Source organism: Alternaria novae-zelandiae (assembly GCF_023758075.1).
Source record: "Alternaria novae-zelandiae strain BMP 2774 chromosome Unknown scaffold_5, whole genome shotgun sequence".
Classification (NCBI taxonomy): Eukaryota; Fungi; Ascomycota; class Dothideomycetes; order Pleosporales; family Pleosporaceae; genus Alternaria; species Alternaria novae-zelandiae.
The window spans coordinates 431,034-447,932 of record NW_026056965.1 but is presented as its reverse complement, the minus strand read 5'-3'; the positions used below and the strand labels follow the sequence as shown (position 1 = coordinate 447,932).

The 16,899-nt window shown below is 53.2% G+C and overlaps 5 protein-coding genes across 5 annotated transcripts; 2 read left to right on the top strand and 3 right to left on the bottom strand.

Moving 5' to 3' along the window:
* Positions 1-501: 501 nt before the first annotated feature.
* Positions 502-2,413, bottom strand: J4E88_003198 (uncharacterized protein; the record flags this gene model as incomplete). The annotated part of the gene is made up of 4 exons (XM_049396851.1): positions 502-1,630; positions 1,680-2,044; positions 2,097-2,204; positions 2,261-2,413. 4 exons carry the CDS (start codon positions 2,411-2,413, stop codon positions 502-504), a joined length of 1,755 nt encoding a protein of 584 aa, XP_049257193.1.
* A 471-nt stretch (positions 2,414-2,884) lies between these two features.
* Positions 2,885-4,628, bottom strand: J4E88_003197 (uncharacterized protein; the record flags this gene model as incomplete). The annotated part of the gene is made up of 4 exons (XM_049396850.1): positions 2,885-4,102; positions 4,154-4,420; positions 4,469-4,563; positions 4,616-4,628. The coding sequence occupies 4 exons, from the start codon at positions 4,626-4,628 to the stop codon at positions 2,885-2,887; spliced, it is 1,593 nt and encodes a 530-aa protein (XP_049257192.1).
* Positions 4,629-5,094: 466 nt separating this feature from the next.
* J4E88_003196 (uncharacterized protein) lies at positions 5,095-6,023 on the top strand (the record flags this gene model as incomplete). The annotated part of the gene is made up of 5 exons (XM_049396849.1): positions 5,095-5,154; positions 5,211-5,224; positions 5,274-5,321; positions 5,374-5,483; positions 5,533-6,023. 5 exons carry the CDS (start codon positions 5,095-5,097, stop codon positions 6,021-6,023), a joined length of 723 nt encoding a protein of 240 aa, XP_049257191.1.
* Positions 6,024-7,968: 1,945 nt separating this feature from the next.
* J4E88_003195 (uncharacterized protein) lies at positions 7,969-10,309 on the top strand (the record flags this gene model as incomplete). Its single annotated transcript, XM_049396848.1, has 2 exons — positions 7,969-8,157; positions 8,207-10,309. The coding sequence occupies 2 exons, from the start codon at positions 7,969-7,971 to the stop codon at positions 10,307-10,309; spliced, it is 2,292 nt and encodes a 763-aa protein (XP_049257190.1).
* Positions 10,310-14,153: 3,844 nt separating this feature from the next.
* On the bottom strand, positions 14,154-16,647 carry DBP4 (ATP-dependent RNA helicase dbp4; the record flags this gene model as incomplete). Its single annotated transcript, XM_049396847.1, has 2 exons — positions 14,154-16,466; positions 16,525-16,647. 2 exons carry the CDS (start codon positions 16,645-16,647, stop codon positions 14,154-14,156), a joined length of 2,436 nt encoding a protein of 811 aa, XP_049257189.1.
* Positions 16,648-16,899: the final 252 nt, after the last annotated feature.

Below are 16,899 nucleotides of genomic sequence, written 5' to 3'. Positions count from 1 at the left end.
ATCCAGTAGGCACATTGATGGACATTCCGAAATGTGCATCAGCATCTGCATTTGTAATATATCAGGCTTTTGCAACGCCACTAGAGGCAGTTGTACACCGTATTAGGGGTGTTTTCCTCGTAGAATGTTGCAGACCGGCTGTTTCGTCCTGCGCTCTTGAACTCACCACACCTGTGCGCACGTAGGAGTGGGGATTGAGATGGTTGATGTGACTTGACGATATGTTTGAAGCTTTGTATTGCTTTCACACGAATCAAAAGAGTGAGGGTTTATCTGCGACGAGCCTTGCTTTGTGCTGTACAGACGTCTTTCCAGATGTCACATGCCAGATTCATCCATGTAGACTTGTAACACAAGTTTTGATACATGACTTCTGTCATTCTTATTCCATACAAATCTTTCCCTTTTATCATAAATCGTTTGTATCCAATCCAACGCCAACGCCAATGCTAGCTGAACATGCGATGCTTTTCTCCATCAATCGAGGCTGCGTAATCCAACTTAAACCTCGTTGCTAGGGTACGTAACCTTCTCCGTAGGCATAAACTCCTCTTTAATCGCCCTCATATTGACGAACCTCGCCAGCAAGTTCGCACTACCAGCCTTGTCGTTCGTTCCACTAGCCCTTGATCCACCGAAAGGCTGTTGTCCAACAACTGCACCCGTGCACTTGCAGTTGATGTAGAAGTTACCCGCCGCGTCCCTCAGCTTCTCCGACGCGTACTTGATAGTCTCCCTGTCCTTTGCGAAGACAGCGCCCGTCAACGCGTACTCGGATGTGTCGTCGATCTGCTTGATGATGTTGGCGAAGGCGTTGGGCGCAGCGTCGTCGTAGACGTATGCTACAAGGACGGGGCCGAAGAGTTCGCGGGATAGAAGGGGGTGGTTGGGGTTCTTGGTACGGTAGATGGTCGGGTGGATGTAGTAGCCCTTGCTGCTGTCGTACTTGCCGCCCACGACGAGTTCGAGTTCGCTGTCGTTCTTGGCTTCGTCGATGACGCCGGACAGCTTCTTGAAGGATGCCTCGTGGATGACGGGGCCGATGAAGTTGGAGAAGTCGGTGGGCTCGCCGATTTTCAGGGCTTCGACTTCGCGGACGAGGATCTCCTTGAACTCGGGCCAGGCGGACTCTGGTACGTATAGACGGGAGCAGGCGCTGCACTTTTGACCTTGGTACTCGAATGCACCGCGGACGGTCTGGATAGCTGCGTTGTGGATGTCGGCATCTTTGTGGACGAGATGGAAGTTCTTTCCTCCTGTCTCACCAACGATCCTGGGGTAGCTCTGGTACTTGCCCTCAGCCACACCGTTCGCGATCTTTCCGTATAGTTGACGGAATACCGCTGTGCTACCGGTGTAGTGCAGAGATGCGAATTGCTTGTGGTTCAGGACTTCCTGGGTTACCTCCACAGCATCACCGGGCACCCACTGGATCACGTTTGGTGGAAGGCCAGCTTCGATGAGAATCTGGTAGAGAAGCCAGTTCGACGCAATCGCAGATGGGGATGGCTTCCAGACAACGACGTTACCCATCAGAGCTGGGGCTGCAGGAAGGTTACCGCCGATGGCTGTGAAGTTGAATGGTGACACGGCATAGACGAAGCCCTCGAGAGGTCGGTACTCAACGCGGCTGTACCTGTTAGTCTCGTTTCCGAGCTATAACCAGATGCTTTACTTACTTCCAGACTCCGGGCGAGTTGTGTGTGGGCTGGTGTCCGTATGTGTCTTCCGCGTACTTGACATTGAACCTCAGGAAGTCGCACAGCTCAGCCGCTGAGTCAATCTCGGCCTGCCACGCGTTCTTGCCCTGTCCCACCATGGTCGCAGCCATGATCTCGTATCGGTACTTTGTGGCGACGAGGTCGGCCGCCTTCAGGAACACGGATGCGCGTTCGGCGAAGGGAAGTGCCTCCCATGCTGGCTTAGCAGCTAGGGCTGCGTCTATGGCCTTCTTCACATCGGCTGCGCTGGCATTGGAGTATTTGGCGATAACGTCGGCGTGGGAGGAGGGGTTGTTTTGGGTGAGGATTGAGGAGTTGTTGATCTGGATGGTGTTAGAGTGACACAAGACTCGTATGTGCGTGTGGAAGGCCTACGTATTCTCCTCCTACGGCAAGAGGTACTTGTACTGGTCCTTGCTTCTTCATGCGTGCAACCGCATCTTGAAGCTTCTGGCGGTCTACCGAGCCTTTGGCGTAATGTTGCTAGAATTTTGAGTCAGCATATTGATTTTGAACATATACATCGTCTCTTCTCTTACGTTAGGCTCGTTGTTGATAGTAGGAATCTTGAAGTTTGCAAGCGTCCCCGCATACCGTCTCGATGCGATCTGCGCGCCAGCATAGGCTGCGGGCAGCGCATTCAAAGTCTTGGAAGCAGAGCGCAGAGGCTGGAGACCCTTTGAAGAACCCATTGTGTGTGTGTGATGATAATTTTGATTGACCAAAAATCTAAAGGAACGCGTCGTTATGTATCTTGAGCTATGAAGCTTGACGTGATGGAGCTCTCGGTTTCCGTCGGCTCTCTCCCCAAAGTGTGGGGCGGCGAAACCTACCTATGGGAGCGAACATATCGCCGAACACTCCCATCGGTGTGGGGTTGCAGCTTGGAGAGAACTTTTTCGCTTGTACTATGGTACGATGCGGATCCGATATCGCAGAAACTGATTCGGTCAGTAGCGGTACACGATCCACATACGCTCATCGCAAGGCTTGCATCGGAAGGCTTTAAAATGTCTAGGATCAGGAATGTAAGATCGTCTTCATGAACATGTATCATTGTTAGGCCCGATTTCTAGTCGGAACTTTTTCCTATGTGCGAGTCAAGTACACTAGCACTACAGCCTTACGAACGCCATTTCGCCATAACGGTCAACACAAGCTGCCTACTCCTCCATAGCCTCTGGTACCGCCGTATCATTTGAATCATCACCCCATAGACCATCAAGCTTGAACTCTGCAGCCCATTCCTTGACGATCTCCTTCTGATCGCCAACGAGTCCGCCCTTCGTAGCTGGTGCAGTCTTGGTAGTATCAGGCTCGGCAGGTGTGTACTTGGGAGGGCTGGTCCATCCTTGAATGCGACCATCTCTCCAGTCAACGATGACGGTTTGTGCCGCGGCGTGCATGTTGGGTACACCGCCCTTGCCCAGACGGCCTCTCTTCCTTGCTACTTGAACTAAGAAGTCGGTCGTCCTGTCGTTGCCCACAGCGTGTAAGGGAGGTAGATCGTAGACTGCCATCAATTTCGAGAAAAGCTCCTCCGAGGAAGACAGTCTCTTAATGAGCAGACTGACAGCGGGAACAGGGTCGTCAATCTCTTTCGGGGGAACAGCGTTTAGCAAAATCAGGCGCGCCTTCTGTTGTACTTTGCTGTCCTTGGAACCTTCGGTGTTGGGGAAAACGATACCAGGCGAGTCGATAAGTTTCAATTTGTTATCGATCTTGACTTCGCGCAAACTGGTGGTAACTCCTGCCTCAGCACCGGTAGGACATCCAGCGGCCTTGCCGCCTACTCTCGACGTCAGGGCATTGATGACGGATGATTTGCCGACATTGGGAAATCCAATAATTCCTACGTGGACTGCGCGCTTCAGCTGACGGGACTCAGCGAAGGTCTTAAGAGCCTTGAATAGTGTCTCGGATGTTCCCTTGATTGAGAGGTCCTTGTGCTCGAAGGTTTGCGCGTTGGGCGCAGATTTCGACGCACGTAGAGGAAGAGTAGGGAATGAGCGACGTAGATGAATCAACCATGCGCGAAGTACCGGCGGTGGAACCAAGTCGATCTTGTTGAGGATGAAAATCAAGCGCTTGCTTGAACGGTCGGCTGCCATGACTGCCTGCTCCACCTCTTTCGATCGTGTTCCCATTGGGTCGCGAGCATCGAGCACGTACAGAACAACATCCGCGGCGTCGACAACCTGCTTGTATATCTTGTCGAACTGTTTTCTTGACGCATCTTTGCGGACCTTGACTGTATCATCGTCATCCGACTCGTCGTCATCGCTGTCTTCCATGGCGTCTGGGTCGTCGTTCTTCTCGAATTCTGCGGCGCGCGCTTTGGCGGAAGCTAAGAGAGCTGCCATAGGGTTGAACTTGTTGTCCTGCATCCTATCAGTACGGTCGCGCATCGTATACTAGCCACTTAGACTTACCACCTGCATCGAGTCCTCGTCTTCGCTGTCGTCGGCAAGTAGTTCGTCGCCTTCAGCATCGAATTGCTCAAACTCTTCGTCATCCTCCATGACATCCTCAGCGGTTGCGCCCTTCTGTTGTTGCTCCTTCGCTAGCTGGCGTCGGCGCGCATTGTCTTCTTCCTTCCTCCTGCGCTGCTCCTCCACTTCTGCGAGAATCTTGTCCTTGTAGGGAAACAGGTTGGGAATGCCGGGTTCCTTCTTGGTCTTGGAGCGCCATGTCGGGTCCTATATACGTCAGGATACGAGCGCTGTAGTTGCGCATGGTGGCAGTACCTTCTTGGCTAGCTTCTTCGCCTTCTTCTGCTTCGCCGCTGAAGCCTTTTCGATCTTGTGCCTTAACCGCACGGGTACGCGCTTCGACTTTGGCTCTGAAGTGATCGTTAGTACTGTATTGGGGCTGGATTCCGCGAGAAGCCTTACTTCCGACCTTCATATTGACTTGTTGGCGTGGTGTATGTTATCGCAATCGTCTACAGAAAAGTTCTAGCCGATCCAGAAAAAGTTCGGCACGTGAAAAGTTCTGCCGCTTGTGTCCGCCTAGCTAGCTTTAGCCCCACCCCCGCGGCCCTGGCCATACTCAACTCTCACGCTCTCCAACAACACAAATGGAGATAGATCCATCTTTACCCTCTATCTATCTTCTGGAACGGCAAATGCAGGCCAGGCTTCGCGGCTGTGTCTCCAGCGTCGCGACTAGTACCTTTTAGTTGCCGTCATCATGATTGGCTGTATCATCGGCAGTTGTCGGATCCGATACCGGAACGAGTTAGCGCGATAATGTATTCTCTTTCCCACCAGGTGTACATCTACAATAGTCCGCTCGGGTACTTCACTATATCATTGCGACATCTTGACCTTGTTGATTGGGATCCAGCTCAACGAATCTCTAACTTCAAACGATGACTGTATCGGAGCCTTCCTTCTCGGCACCTGCCAAAACAATACCCTTCCATGGCTTGGTAAGAAGCACGCTTACTTGCATCGCAAACTGATACTAATATCTCATCACCTGCAGCTCTTTGATATGGAGTGCGTTATACTCATTGAAAGCATCTTACCAGTCAGCTAATATAGGTAGTGGGACTATCATCGATTCCACAGAGGCCATTGTGAAGCATTGGCACAAGTAAGTAACAGCCGAGGATGTTCACGTCTCGAAGCTTACATGTCTGTATCAGGATTGGGAAAGAGATAGGTGTCGATCCAAATGTCATCCTCGCTTCATCACATGGTCGAAGGTCGATCGACGTCCTTCGGATCTATGAGCCAAAGCTCGCAAATGAGGAGTGTAAGTGCCATATCTTCATTTTGACAAAAGCATGCATCTGACAGATAAGATATCTCCCAAGCAGAGGGGTTGATTCCGAAAGAATTCGGACAAGACGCCATTGAGATTCCCGGTTCACGAGCTCTGTTGGACAAGCTCGAAGAGCACCTTGTTCCATGGTCTATTGTTACCTCAGGCACGCGACCTCTTGTGCAAGGCTGGCTCGATGTCATGAAGCTGGCGCACCCCAAGAATCTCGTAACGGCAGAAGATGTGCCCAACGGCAAGCCAGACCCGGCGCCCTACCAGATGGGTGCAAAGAAGCTGGGGCTCCAAGAAAACAAATCTTCCATCATTGTCTTCGAAGATGCGCCTGCAGGCGTCAAGTCTGGAAAGGCAGCAGGGTTCGTCGTAGTGGGACTTTACACCACACATACGCTAGAACAGCTGATAGAAGCTGGCGCAGATTACATTGTCAAGGACATGCGCAGTGTCACGCTGACATCATGGGACAAAGCAACAGGGCAAGGAGACATACAGATCGCAGATGCCTTAGTCTAAGCGAAGAGAATCAACACCGACTGTTACCTTACTCGTCTTTGTGTGGGCGATTCAGTATTTTGCCAGGATCGTGAGCCTGCTTACTCGACGTTTTCAGGTTTACTGCAAGCTCAGTTTACATCGGTGACTGAGCTGCAGTCAGACGGTTGAAGCTTACGATAAGCAGTAGATTGGATGGAAGATGAGGTCGGAGACCGATTGTGCGGCGAAGCAACAATGTTTGGAGGTTGAAATCTACTTCATGCGTGCACAGCCTCGCGACCCTTAAACAGCATGCAGGAGTGTCGCTTGGAGTGCTAGCCTTGTTCGACTCGCCGTATCATCCTCCCTGTACGGGAATCACGGAATGCAGCGCGTCGCATGAAATACTCCATTTCGAGCAGTCTGCGCCCCATCGAACTGTTTTCTGGAAAGACGACGGCACCACAAGCTACTGCAGTCGAAGACGTCAGCTGGGCGTGCCGTCTCTGTGGTGCGACACGAAAGCTGGCGTAGCAGACTCGCAAAGAAGACTAAGTTCAGACGGGTTGGCGAGGACGTCTGATAGTCGGCAGGGTGCAGCGCATGATAGGGACGCCCTTGCAGCACGAGGTTTTTTGGTTTGGGCCAGCGGGTCCCCCAGCTGGGGGCGCACTGAGTCTTCCGAGCTAGGCTGGGATTATCCGTCGCCCAAGTCAGTCAACACACGAAGTTTGTAGGACAAGCTGGGGCCAATTTGAGTTTCGCAGGTGGTACGGAAGCCCCTTTGCTGCAAGGTACGCTCAGGAACCGTCGATATGTTGCCAAAACATGTGCGCCGACTTCCGAGCCAGCAGATCAGCGGCGCGATATGCCCCTTGGCCATGCGCCCGGGGGGCATCTCGTCACACAAATGGTCGACTCGGACCGGAAGCGGTTACTGACAAAGAGCTACTCGGCGAGTCGTGAGAGGCACAGGATGTCGGCACGACGGCGAGCGCAATGTTGACGCCATCAGCTCAAAGCAGCGCTCGAGCCCGTTGCCCACGTTGAAGCCATGCCGGCGCCGACGGTGACTAGACATTTGACGTGGAACGTGGTTGAGCAGGCAGGCTGCGTTGGCATTAACATGCACTCTCACACGCTCATGTATATTCTCCGAACGGGGGAAGGCCCAAGCTGCAGCACCATCCATCGCCTTCAAATCAGTGGGACATGTCTCCCGCCCGAGGGCGGATCACAGCCGCCGCCGCAGCTCGCTCCACGGCCGGACCAATTGGCGTGAGGCAGGAGAGTGCCCCTGGGCGCGCTTCACGATTGCGCGCCGGGGTTGGGCGTGCCGGCCAGTGCTGTGAGTCTATGTGTATGCGAGCGTGTGGCCGCCCTCCACGGAGCACGAGGGCGAGCAGGTGCAAGAAACAGAAGATCGAATCATCCGGTGCGTCTTCTCCAGGACTCAGGTGTGCTGAGCGGAGACGACGAGTGTCACGAAACTATTTTTGTGCCGGAGCAGCATAATGCATGCTGGGGGGTTCAGTGGCTTAGCAAGTTAGCACCTCCGACCAACCAAGCGGCACCTGGGCAGCCAACAACCTGATCGCTCCTCCTGCTCTTCTTCTCCGTCGTCGTTCGCTTCGTGCCTTTCCCTACCGCGCCGTCGCGCTGAATACCCTCGTTTTTCTATTGTAGATATAGAGTCTACTGCTGTTGTTTTCGCTCCCCTTCGTAATCGTCGCTCGCTACCATTACTGGCATCTTCCCTCGACACATATCTATCCCAGCGCCGACCCGTCTCGGTGCATCCCGTGCATCCGTGCTCTACGCATTATCGCCCATCACCAGCGCCCCAGATTCCGCCGTCCACAGCTGCACCCACCTGTCACTACCCGAACGCGCCCACGCCCACGACTTTCTTGCAGCCCTCGTCGCCCTTGACACTGCGCCCCTCTGAAGCCGCTCTGCCTGTATTGCCGCTGTGCGCGCCGCCATGGATTCTAGCGGGGCCTCGACGACGGCACCCTCTGCCCCCAAGCAGCCTGGCAGCGATGTCAAACCCCGCCTCACCAAGGACCAGCACGACATCCTCGAGCAGCACTTTCTGGCGCAGCACAAGCCCAGTACCAATGTAAAGAAGGAGTTCGCGACGCGCCTCGGCGTGCCACTGGACAAGATCAACGCAAGTGTCCTGTCATGATGTATGCCGTGCGTCGCTAACACGACTGCAGAACTGGTTCCAGAACCGCAGGGCCAAAGTCAAGCAGGACCGCAAGAAGCTAATGAACCAGTACAACATGACTATGAGCCTTCCGTTCGGACACCAGCACGTGCCCGTCATGTCTAATCACTACGCGCACCCGCAAGAGCAGCAACATCCGCATATGCTCATGCAGCCGGACTACTATCCGAACGCTGACATCAGCCCTGCAACGCTTCCTGTGCAAACGGGCGAAGGTCCATCAGCCCTCGACCTGGGCCCTCAGCTCATACTGCAGCACCCGCACCAGCACCAACACCAACAGCATCAACAGCAGCAGCAACAACAATACGACATGCAAAACGCCCTCCACGCAGTCCCGGAGCCCGACCGTTCCGCCTCGTACCGCTCCAACGACCTCATGCACTCAATCATGGCTGCGACCAACGGTGCCTACATGCACAACAGTGGCATGGGTCTTAATGCGCAAGAGCAAGACTTCTCTTACGATAACAACGGTGTCAACGGGCTGCCCAATGCGTACTCTAGCGACCTAGGCGCCTTTTCGGTTCCCGCGTCCATGCCCAGCGACATCGCACCTTCACACCCAGAATTCGACAACTTCGCCGACTTCCAGGTAGACTACTCGGCACTTGCTGCGACCAACACCACCAACTCTACATCTGCAGAAGCTCAGCAAAGTACAGGATCCATCTCGTCGGACGCGTCCCCATACAATGGCACCCAGTCATCTGGCACCACGCAATCGCCAAATGGACCTACACCTCCCTCCATCGCCTCTTTGAACTCGGTCTACACCGGCTGGACAGAGGATCCCTCGCAAATGGCACAGCCCAAGCAGGTCGAAGAACCAGAGGATCAATTCGCACCATACAGTCTTGCTCAGGCATCAGCCTCCGAACAGACGCTTCCATTCTGGCCCCAAGATGGCTCAAACCAAATGTACCCGCAGTCGAACTTCTACCAACAGCCAAACTCGTCTGCACACGCCATCCTCACTTCACCGGAACAAGCACGGAAGCTCAGTGCTGCGCCCTCTGATCTCGACATTCCACTGCACTTCCGCGAGGACGCGTTTGCCCGAAGAAACTCTTCAAGCAGCAACCTGGCCAACAACATGGACGCGATCCACATCCGAAATGGTACTCCGGAGGGCTTTCAACAATCAGATCAGCATTCAAGCATCGCTGCGAGAAGACAGAAACGTCCAGTCAACCTGAACTCCAGCGCAATGAGGAGCGCCTCGTATTCTGCCCCCATGCCATCACCAGGAGGCAACAACGACAAAGTCATCCGCCGAATTCGATCAACTGGAATTGCGAATGCTGGAGGTCGTGTCCAAAAGTCACAGCCAGGTTCAGCACAACGCTCACCTATGGCTATGAGCTTCTCGGATGCTGCTGCGTCGCCCAAGTTCGCACGAACGTTCTCGACTTCGAGCACCACCACAATTGGACAAGGCGGTAGTCTAGCACCACCAACTCCTCTGACACCACAAGATTTCGGTAACTATTGGGGTGGTGCTGCTGTGATAAGACCGCATTCTGCGATGCCGGATCACAACAGCCCAGAGAGCATGCACGCGAACTGGTCCAACGACCAATCTGGAAATGTGATTGCGAAGAGCACTTCACCGCCATCTTCGTCCATGGATTTGCAATCGCGCTTTGTAAACGACGCTTTGTACCGCGACACACCTCCGCAGTCAGCACCAGCGACACAGCAGCACTTCCCTCGAACATCATACATGCAGCAACCCCAGATGCGTGCAGCTTTCCATTCCACAACTGATCTTACGATTCAACAACCGAAGCCCTCGCACTTCAGGCGACCATCGCTACCTGACACAGCTCAGACCCAAGGCGATGACAGCAATGTCCAGTACATGCAGGGCGGAAACATGTATGACGACTACAAGGACATGTCATTGAGTGGCATCCATCACAACGTTCCCTTCGCGCCCCAAGTCTCCGCCATGCCCGACTTCCTCGTACACCAGTACACACCACCTCAAGGCACGGACCCGCATGGAAACCTCATACGGCGAACGACCGAACCCCAGCCCAAGAGCTACATCTTCGCCAACCAGGGACCAGGGGACTTTAGAGGGTAGTAGCTTCAATCCTGATAGCATGCTTATCGCAACGTTGACCTTCGCTTCTTGACTATACCCGGACTTTTCGTCGATGCGTTTTTTATTCTTTGCCAGTCTGTTATGGCGATACGGCATACTCTTTTCCACTTTATTTCTTTCACTCTCTCAATTCATGGGCACACATGGAGGCATAATCTTAATACGGCACACAATCTTGGATACTATCACGAATTGGCGCAGGGCGTTGCCACCAAAGGAGTTAAAAGCGTTTACTTGATCTCACACCCCGGATTCCTTTGTATTTACGGAGGACTGGATATCACGAAACGTCGTTTTGCTCAGCGTAGTACATTGTTTTTCCTTTACTACTCTATGTTTTTCTCATTTGTTCGAAGGCTGGGAGGGCATGGTGGTTTCTGTATCTTTGGATATGTCTTGTCTGACGGGAGTCAGCTGGAGTAATGGAATAATGAATCATAGGGACTGGGTGTATTAACACCCCATTAAGTCTAGAAGAATGCAGCTATGCAGACTTGCAAATGGAATCAATATGCTTCGGCATGAGTTCACACCTCTTGGGCTTCGTTCACTTCCGTGCAGTCTAATCTTGACGATTAACCAAACAACTACACTCTCTACATCAACATCCGCATTCGTCATGCTCATCTCGTTCCCACACGCCCAGCCACATTCCAACCCACGATCCAAAGACCCGGCAATCCCCTTCGCGCAACCTTCCTCCCTCCGCGGAACCGTCCCTAGCAGTAACCCACACCCCCTCTACCTCGCTACTAACCGTTCGCATAAACCCGTGACGTTATCGTTATGTCGTTTCCCTTTTTCTACTTCCCTATTTTCCTTTTTCCCGTCGTTCCTTTTGGCGCCTTCTTCCGAGCTGCGCCGCACCAGCCAGCCCCTGAGCCCCTGCATGGCGCGAGCGATGTGGGCTAATTTTCCTTACCCGCGGACGTTGACTGTGGTTTTGAAGAGGCATTACTCAACGGACCAAACTTTTGGAGGGTGGGTGATGCCGTTACTTCGTGACGGGCCGAACGTGTCGATATGGTAGGGAAATGCGCCGAAGCGATGGAGTAAGAGGAGGGTGGATGCTGGATGCTGTGTGAGATAGTGGGGAAAACGTTGGAATGCAGGACCTCGGGAGTGATCATTTCGTGCAGTCGCTGCATGCATTAGTGAGTGATGGAGAATTCTTTGTGCATTGCATAACACTGCAGCCGCGGGAGGAGAAAAGCAGTTGTCTACAAGCAAAAGGAATGTAGATGAAGCATAGAGGGAGGATGAGGTACCCGCTACCCGCATATGGTCGGCTGCAGACACTTGGGCTAAGTACTTAACACTGCTTCTTCCAGCTCCGCAGCTGTACCCGCTTGCTTTTCCTTCGCATCGAAGCCTTCGTGCAAGTAGGACAGGCTATGTTTGTTTTGCTTCGGTGCAATTTCTCCGCTTTTTGCTCCTTCATGCGTTCCAAGGTTGTGATTGTGATAGTGGAATTGAGGGAAGTGGCACGGTACCGCGGAGATTGACCGAGTGAGTCGTGCACATTCTCGCTCATTGCTGTAAATCACATGAAGAAAACGGGTGAGGCCACGTTGTGCCATTAGCCGTTTAGATGCGTCTACGTGGTACCTGAATCGCTATCGTCATGTCCTCAGCGTGGCTTACAAGACAGTTGAAACACCAACCCCCAACTAAAATCTCCGTAACGTTCGCGACCATGACGTCGCTTAGAAGGCAGGAAACCGCCGGCGAGACTATATCCCGAGAACTCTAGCCAGGAACTTACCCGCGATCGGACATAAGTTTGCACTTCCGTACCGTGGTTCGTGACATTCTTCGGTCCCAGAAAGTCAAACACGTTGAAATTACGATGGGCAGTCTTAGCCGAGCTGCATGTAAGTGTACTCTGGTACGCTATTTCGGAGCGAAGGAAGCCAGGCCAGGTTCAGGAACGGGAAATTAGGTGTGGAGTAGTTTGTCTTGATGATCTACGCTCGCGGGTGTGGAGAGCTGGAACGCCAAAGCGACTATTACCGGAGGTGCATACGCAGGTGTGGTTGGCAATGGGATCTCGGGAATGTACATTTTTGAAATGTTTTGGATGAGGCAGGTTAGACGAGATCTGTCATGTACGTCATAGTATGCGGTTCTACACTCTTTCTGCGGGATGTTTGCTGTTGCAGCGCTACCAACATCTGGTATCTCCACTGCACCCGCATGTCTCATTGCACCTCTTGTCATGGAACGACAACGCGGGAGTACAGGTGTCTCACCTACTCAAACAAACTCCATGTGACCGCTGTATGCTTTTCACATTGATCCGAGCCTTCCACCTACTGCTTTCCGTCCTCCATCCTCACGTCAGAAACTCCAAACCCGACAATAGAGACGATTTTTTTCGCCATTTCTTCCACATACGACCATAGAATCTTGAGACCACGGCTTCCCGTCCGCTCAGCCCTAGATGTGAACGTTGAAAATTGGAGGTGAAGTTTTTTTTTGTATACACCAAGACCCCCTAAATGCTTCATGGAGGTTATAACACGGCAAAGGTATAGACGGAACTTGCGGGTTGCTAACTACTGCTACTCATGAAGGATAGCAAGTCGCCTAGCAAGTTCAAAGCAGAATTTCCAAGTCTCCCATAAGCCGTACTTCCAAAAATACATGTCAATATACGTCCAAAGATCCAATCCAATTCCATGCACCACCTCCTCCCTCCCAGTCTAAACCCCCACACTCGCACACCAAAACTCGGCCACACAAACCGTCGTCTCCCCACTACCCCCCACAACCCCACTTCCAAACCGAAACGTACTCACCCCATCCCTAAAGCACACAAACTCCTCCTTGCCCCCATCCGTACCACTCAACGACGCCGCACCTGCAAGCTCACTCTTCGCAAAAGTATCAGCACTCTGACTGATCTTGGATTCAAACACCCCAGATTCGAGATCGACACGCCGTGTGAAGCCAGCCCATTGGATCGCGCGTGAAGAAGAGACGGTGCCGATGTCGGTGGGGGAGGTGCTGGAGGCGGGGCCGGTATAGAGGATGGCGGAGGAGAGGGTGGAGTCTGAGAGGAGGGAGCGGGTTGTGCAGGTGCTTAGGTAGATGTTGTGGGGTGTGCCGATGGGGGCGGCGCGGGGGTGGATTGGTGTGCTGGTTGTGGTGGGGAGGAGGGAGGATAAAGCGATGAGGAGCGGGGTGGGAAGATGCATCGTGAGGGACGTTCGTTGGGATAGCAGAAGAGACGGAGTGGAAGTAGAGTAACACCACACGGGGCTGTTATAAGATGTTGCTTTGTATCCGATGCCTTACATCGGTCGAAGAGACAAGAAAACCCAGGAACGCAGGCCTGTATATAGTATATAATCCCATGCTACTCTTACACCCACCGCCTACACCGAACACGAGCTGTACTCCCAGATATTCCCTCGCACCACCGCATTCCCAAGATAGAAACCCACCAATGCGTTTTCATCTACACGTCATATAAAGCCTCGTATTGTAACCGGGAGACGGGTGGAAGAGGCTCAACGAATATGTATTTAGCCTACCGATCCAGCACTATACAGTGCATGCGAGGTTATATACCGGCAATACCAACGGCATGGTAAGCCACCCCTGCTGACGACCGGGTAAGAGTCTCGGTAAGCAAGCGTCGGTCCGGGGCTGAGGGATAGGTCGACCGGTTGGACGTCTTATAGTCGTGAGAGTTGAGTTTTGAAGGTTGCAGAGTCGTAACAGTTGTGAAAGTAGTAGGAATCATGGAACGAGGCTTTGGTGAGAACTTGATAACCATATGGCATTATAAAAACATCTACACGCCGATGCATGACAGCTAGTCCAGCAAGCCCGCAGCAAGCGCCTCCATATCCTCCAGTGTCTCCGGCTCCTCCACTCTATGCGCCGCCTTGGCCTTCTTCTTCTTCCTCTTCTCAGTCTTCTCCTCATCCTCAGAATCAGACTGGAACCACTTCTTCTGCTTCTTCGGCTGCTCTTCTTGCTCTTCATCTTCCTCGTCACTGTATTCCGCGTCCGCCCTGAAGTTTGCAAGAAGATCCTCACCGGGATCGGGAAGCTCGACACCCGCATCGTCACTATCGTCACCAGCTTCACCAGCTTGCTTAGCCCTTTCCCTTTCTTTGCGCTTGAGCAATTTCTCCTTCCTCTTCGCTTTCGCAGTCGCTTTGTCTTCGACATCGGCGGCTTGAACGACTTCTCGTGTGGCTTCGATGAACTTCTGGCGTTGCTCTTCTGGTAGACCCTTGGCGCGCCATTGCTCTTCGTCTTCGAGTTCGTAGATTTCGTGCGGGTTGCCGTCGTCGTCGTAGACAAGTTTCTTTCCCTTGTCCATGAGTTTGGTGAGCTTCTTCTTGGATTGTAAGAGTTTCTCGCGGCGGTTGCTGTCGACAACGATGGGTTGCGATGCACCAGCAATGTGAACAAGGCGACCACCGGGCGGAACTTCGGGAACCTTCTCAGCGTCAACATCGCTGGCATCGTCTTCCGCTGGAATTCGTCGTTTGACGGCCATGAAGTCGTCGTCGGCCGCGTTGGTAGTCGCTCCAGAACCACTGAATTCGTCCACTGGGCCCTCGTCATCCCCATCCCTGACCAGTTTCCGATAATGTTCACCCAAAACATCCTGGTTCTTGCGCTCGAACATGCGGTCGTACTTGGTTCGCACTGGTTTGTCTGCCTTGGCTGTCTCTTCAGCATCCGAAGAGTCCGAAACCTCGATCATTTGTCTCGATGCCTGCTTCTTCTGTCTGCTGTTGTCGTCCTTCAAGAACTTGATCTTTGGCGCTCCTGGCAGACCTAAGCTAGAGGCGTATGCTTCCAGATTGTACTCTTTGAGCTTGAAGACTTCCTTGTCTTTCTGTAGATATATCGACTTGACGTGCGTCATGAAGGCCTTTTGGCCGAGATACTTCAGAGCTGGATCCTGGAAGCACATGTTCTGTAGCTGGTCCTTGATTGACTGACGCTTCTTCTGGCGCACGTTGATCACCTCGACGGGTACTCTCTTAGCCTCCAGACGCTTCAGCATACCCTCCTCTTCGCTTGGTGCCAAGAATAGCACTCCCCGTCCCTCCCGGTTGTACCGTGCTGTTCGACCGACGCGGTGGATGTAGGTATCGACATCGTCGGGGCAATCGACCTGGATTACAAAGTCGACTGCTGGGAAATCCAGTCCTCGGGCTGCGACATCTGTAGCAAATAGGCAGGAATGTTTCGCGGCGGAGAATTTTGCGGTGGTGTCAAGTCGGGCTCCCTGCTTTTGACGGCCGTGGATGTGAAGGAGTGGTATACCGGGCTGCATATGACGGAAAGACTCGTAGACGAATCGGACAGTCTTTGCAGATGAGAAGAAGCAAAGAATCTTTGACTTCTTGCTCGCTTGTATGAAACTCCAGAGGGTGTCCAGCTTCTCTTCGATGGGGCAGACGATGTAGTTTTGCGTGAGGCCCTTTGGAGTTGCGCTCTTGTCTTCGGCGTGTACAGATACGTATTCCGGGTCTTGAAGGCTCAAGCGCGCAAGGTCGGACACCTTCTTTGATTGGGTCGCCGAGAAGAGCAGCGTCTGTCTCTCCTTGGGAAGATATTCGACAATTGCGTCCACGTCGCGCTGGAAGCCCATGTCAAGAATTCGATCCGCTTCGTCCAGCACCAGCATCTTCAGGTCGTCCACACTGAAGGCTGCCGTTTGCGACAAGTGCTGCAGCATGCGACCGGGTGTTGCGACGACTATGTTCATCTTGGTCAGAGCCTCCCTCTCGTCCTGTAAGCTCTTTCCTCCAATGAGCAGACCCGCCGCAAACATGTGTCCATGTCGTCCGATCTTGCGCAGGACGTCAAATATCTGGATGGCGAGTTCTCGAGTTGGGGATAGGATCAAAGCGCCCAAGCCGGCGTCGGGGCCAATGTGTTGCAGGCGGTACAGATTCTCTAGGACGGGAATGATGAAGGAGAGTGTCTTTCCGCTGCCAGTTTTCGCAGCGCCGAGGATATCGTGTCCCTGCAGAGCTAAAGGTATGGCTTTGGCTTGGACGTCGGTCATAACGGCGAAATGCGACGACTTGAGGCCTTGCTTGGTCGGGTCGGAAAGCGGGAGGTCGGTGAAGTCTTTGTAGTTGCCATGCTTGGGGTCCTGCATGTACAGTCAGCTCATTGCGCTCCATGTCTCGTGTATATCGGCGCGTTCATACCAGCTGCTGGACGGCCTGCTCCAGCTTCTCCACATCTACATCGTCGCGCTTCCTCTTCTGGAGATTCTCCCTCTTCTTGGGCTTGAAAGGCCGCGTGTGACCAGTGATTCCAGATGCGACCATGGCGGCGCGATATCGAGTCTTCGGCTTGCTTCGGTGTTGATGTCGACTGGCGCATCGCGAGAGAACTTTTTGGTGGAGAACTTTCGGCCTCGGTGGGTCCGTGCGCTTCGCCGCGGGGATCCACGCATTCACGCGCCATCGCATCGCGAACTGCTATTTTCACTTTCACTCCTCAACACCACTGGACAGGGCTTAGTGCAACGTGCAGAATTCGGCTTATTCATTTCCCGACCTCCAATCGACTACACACCA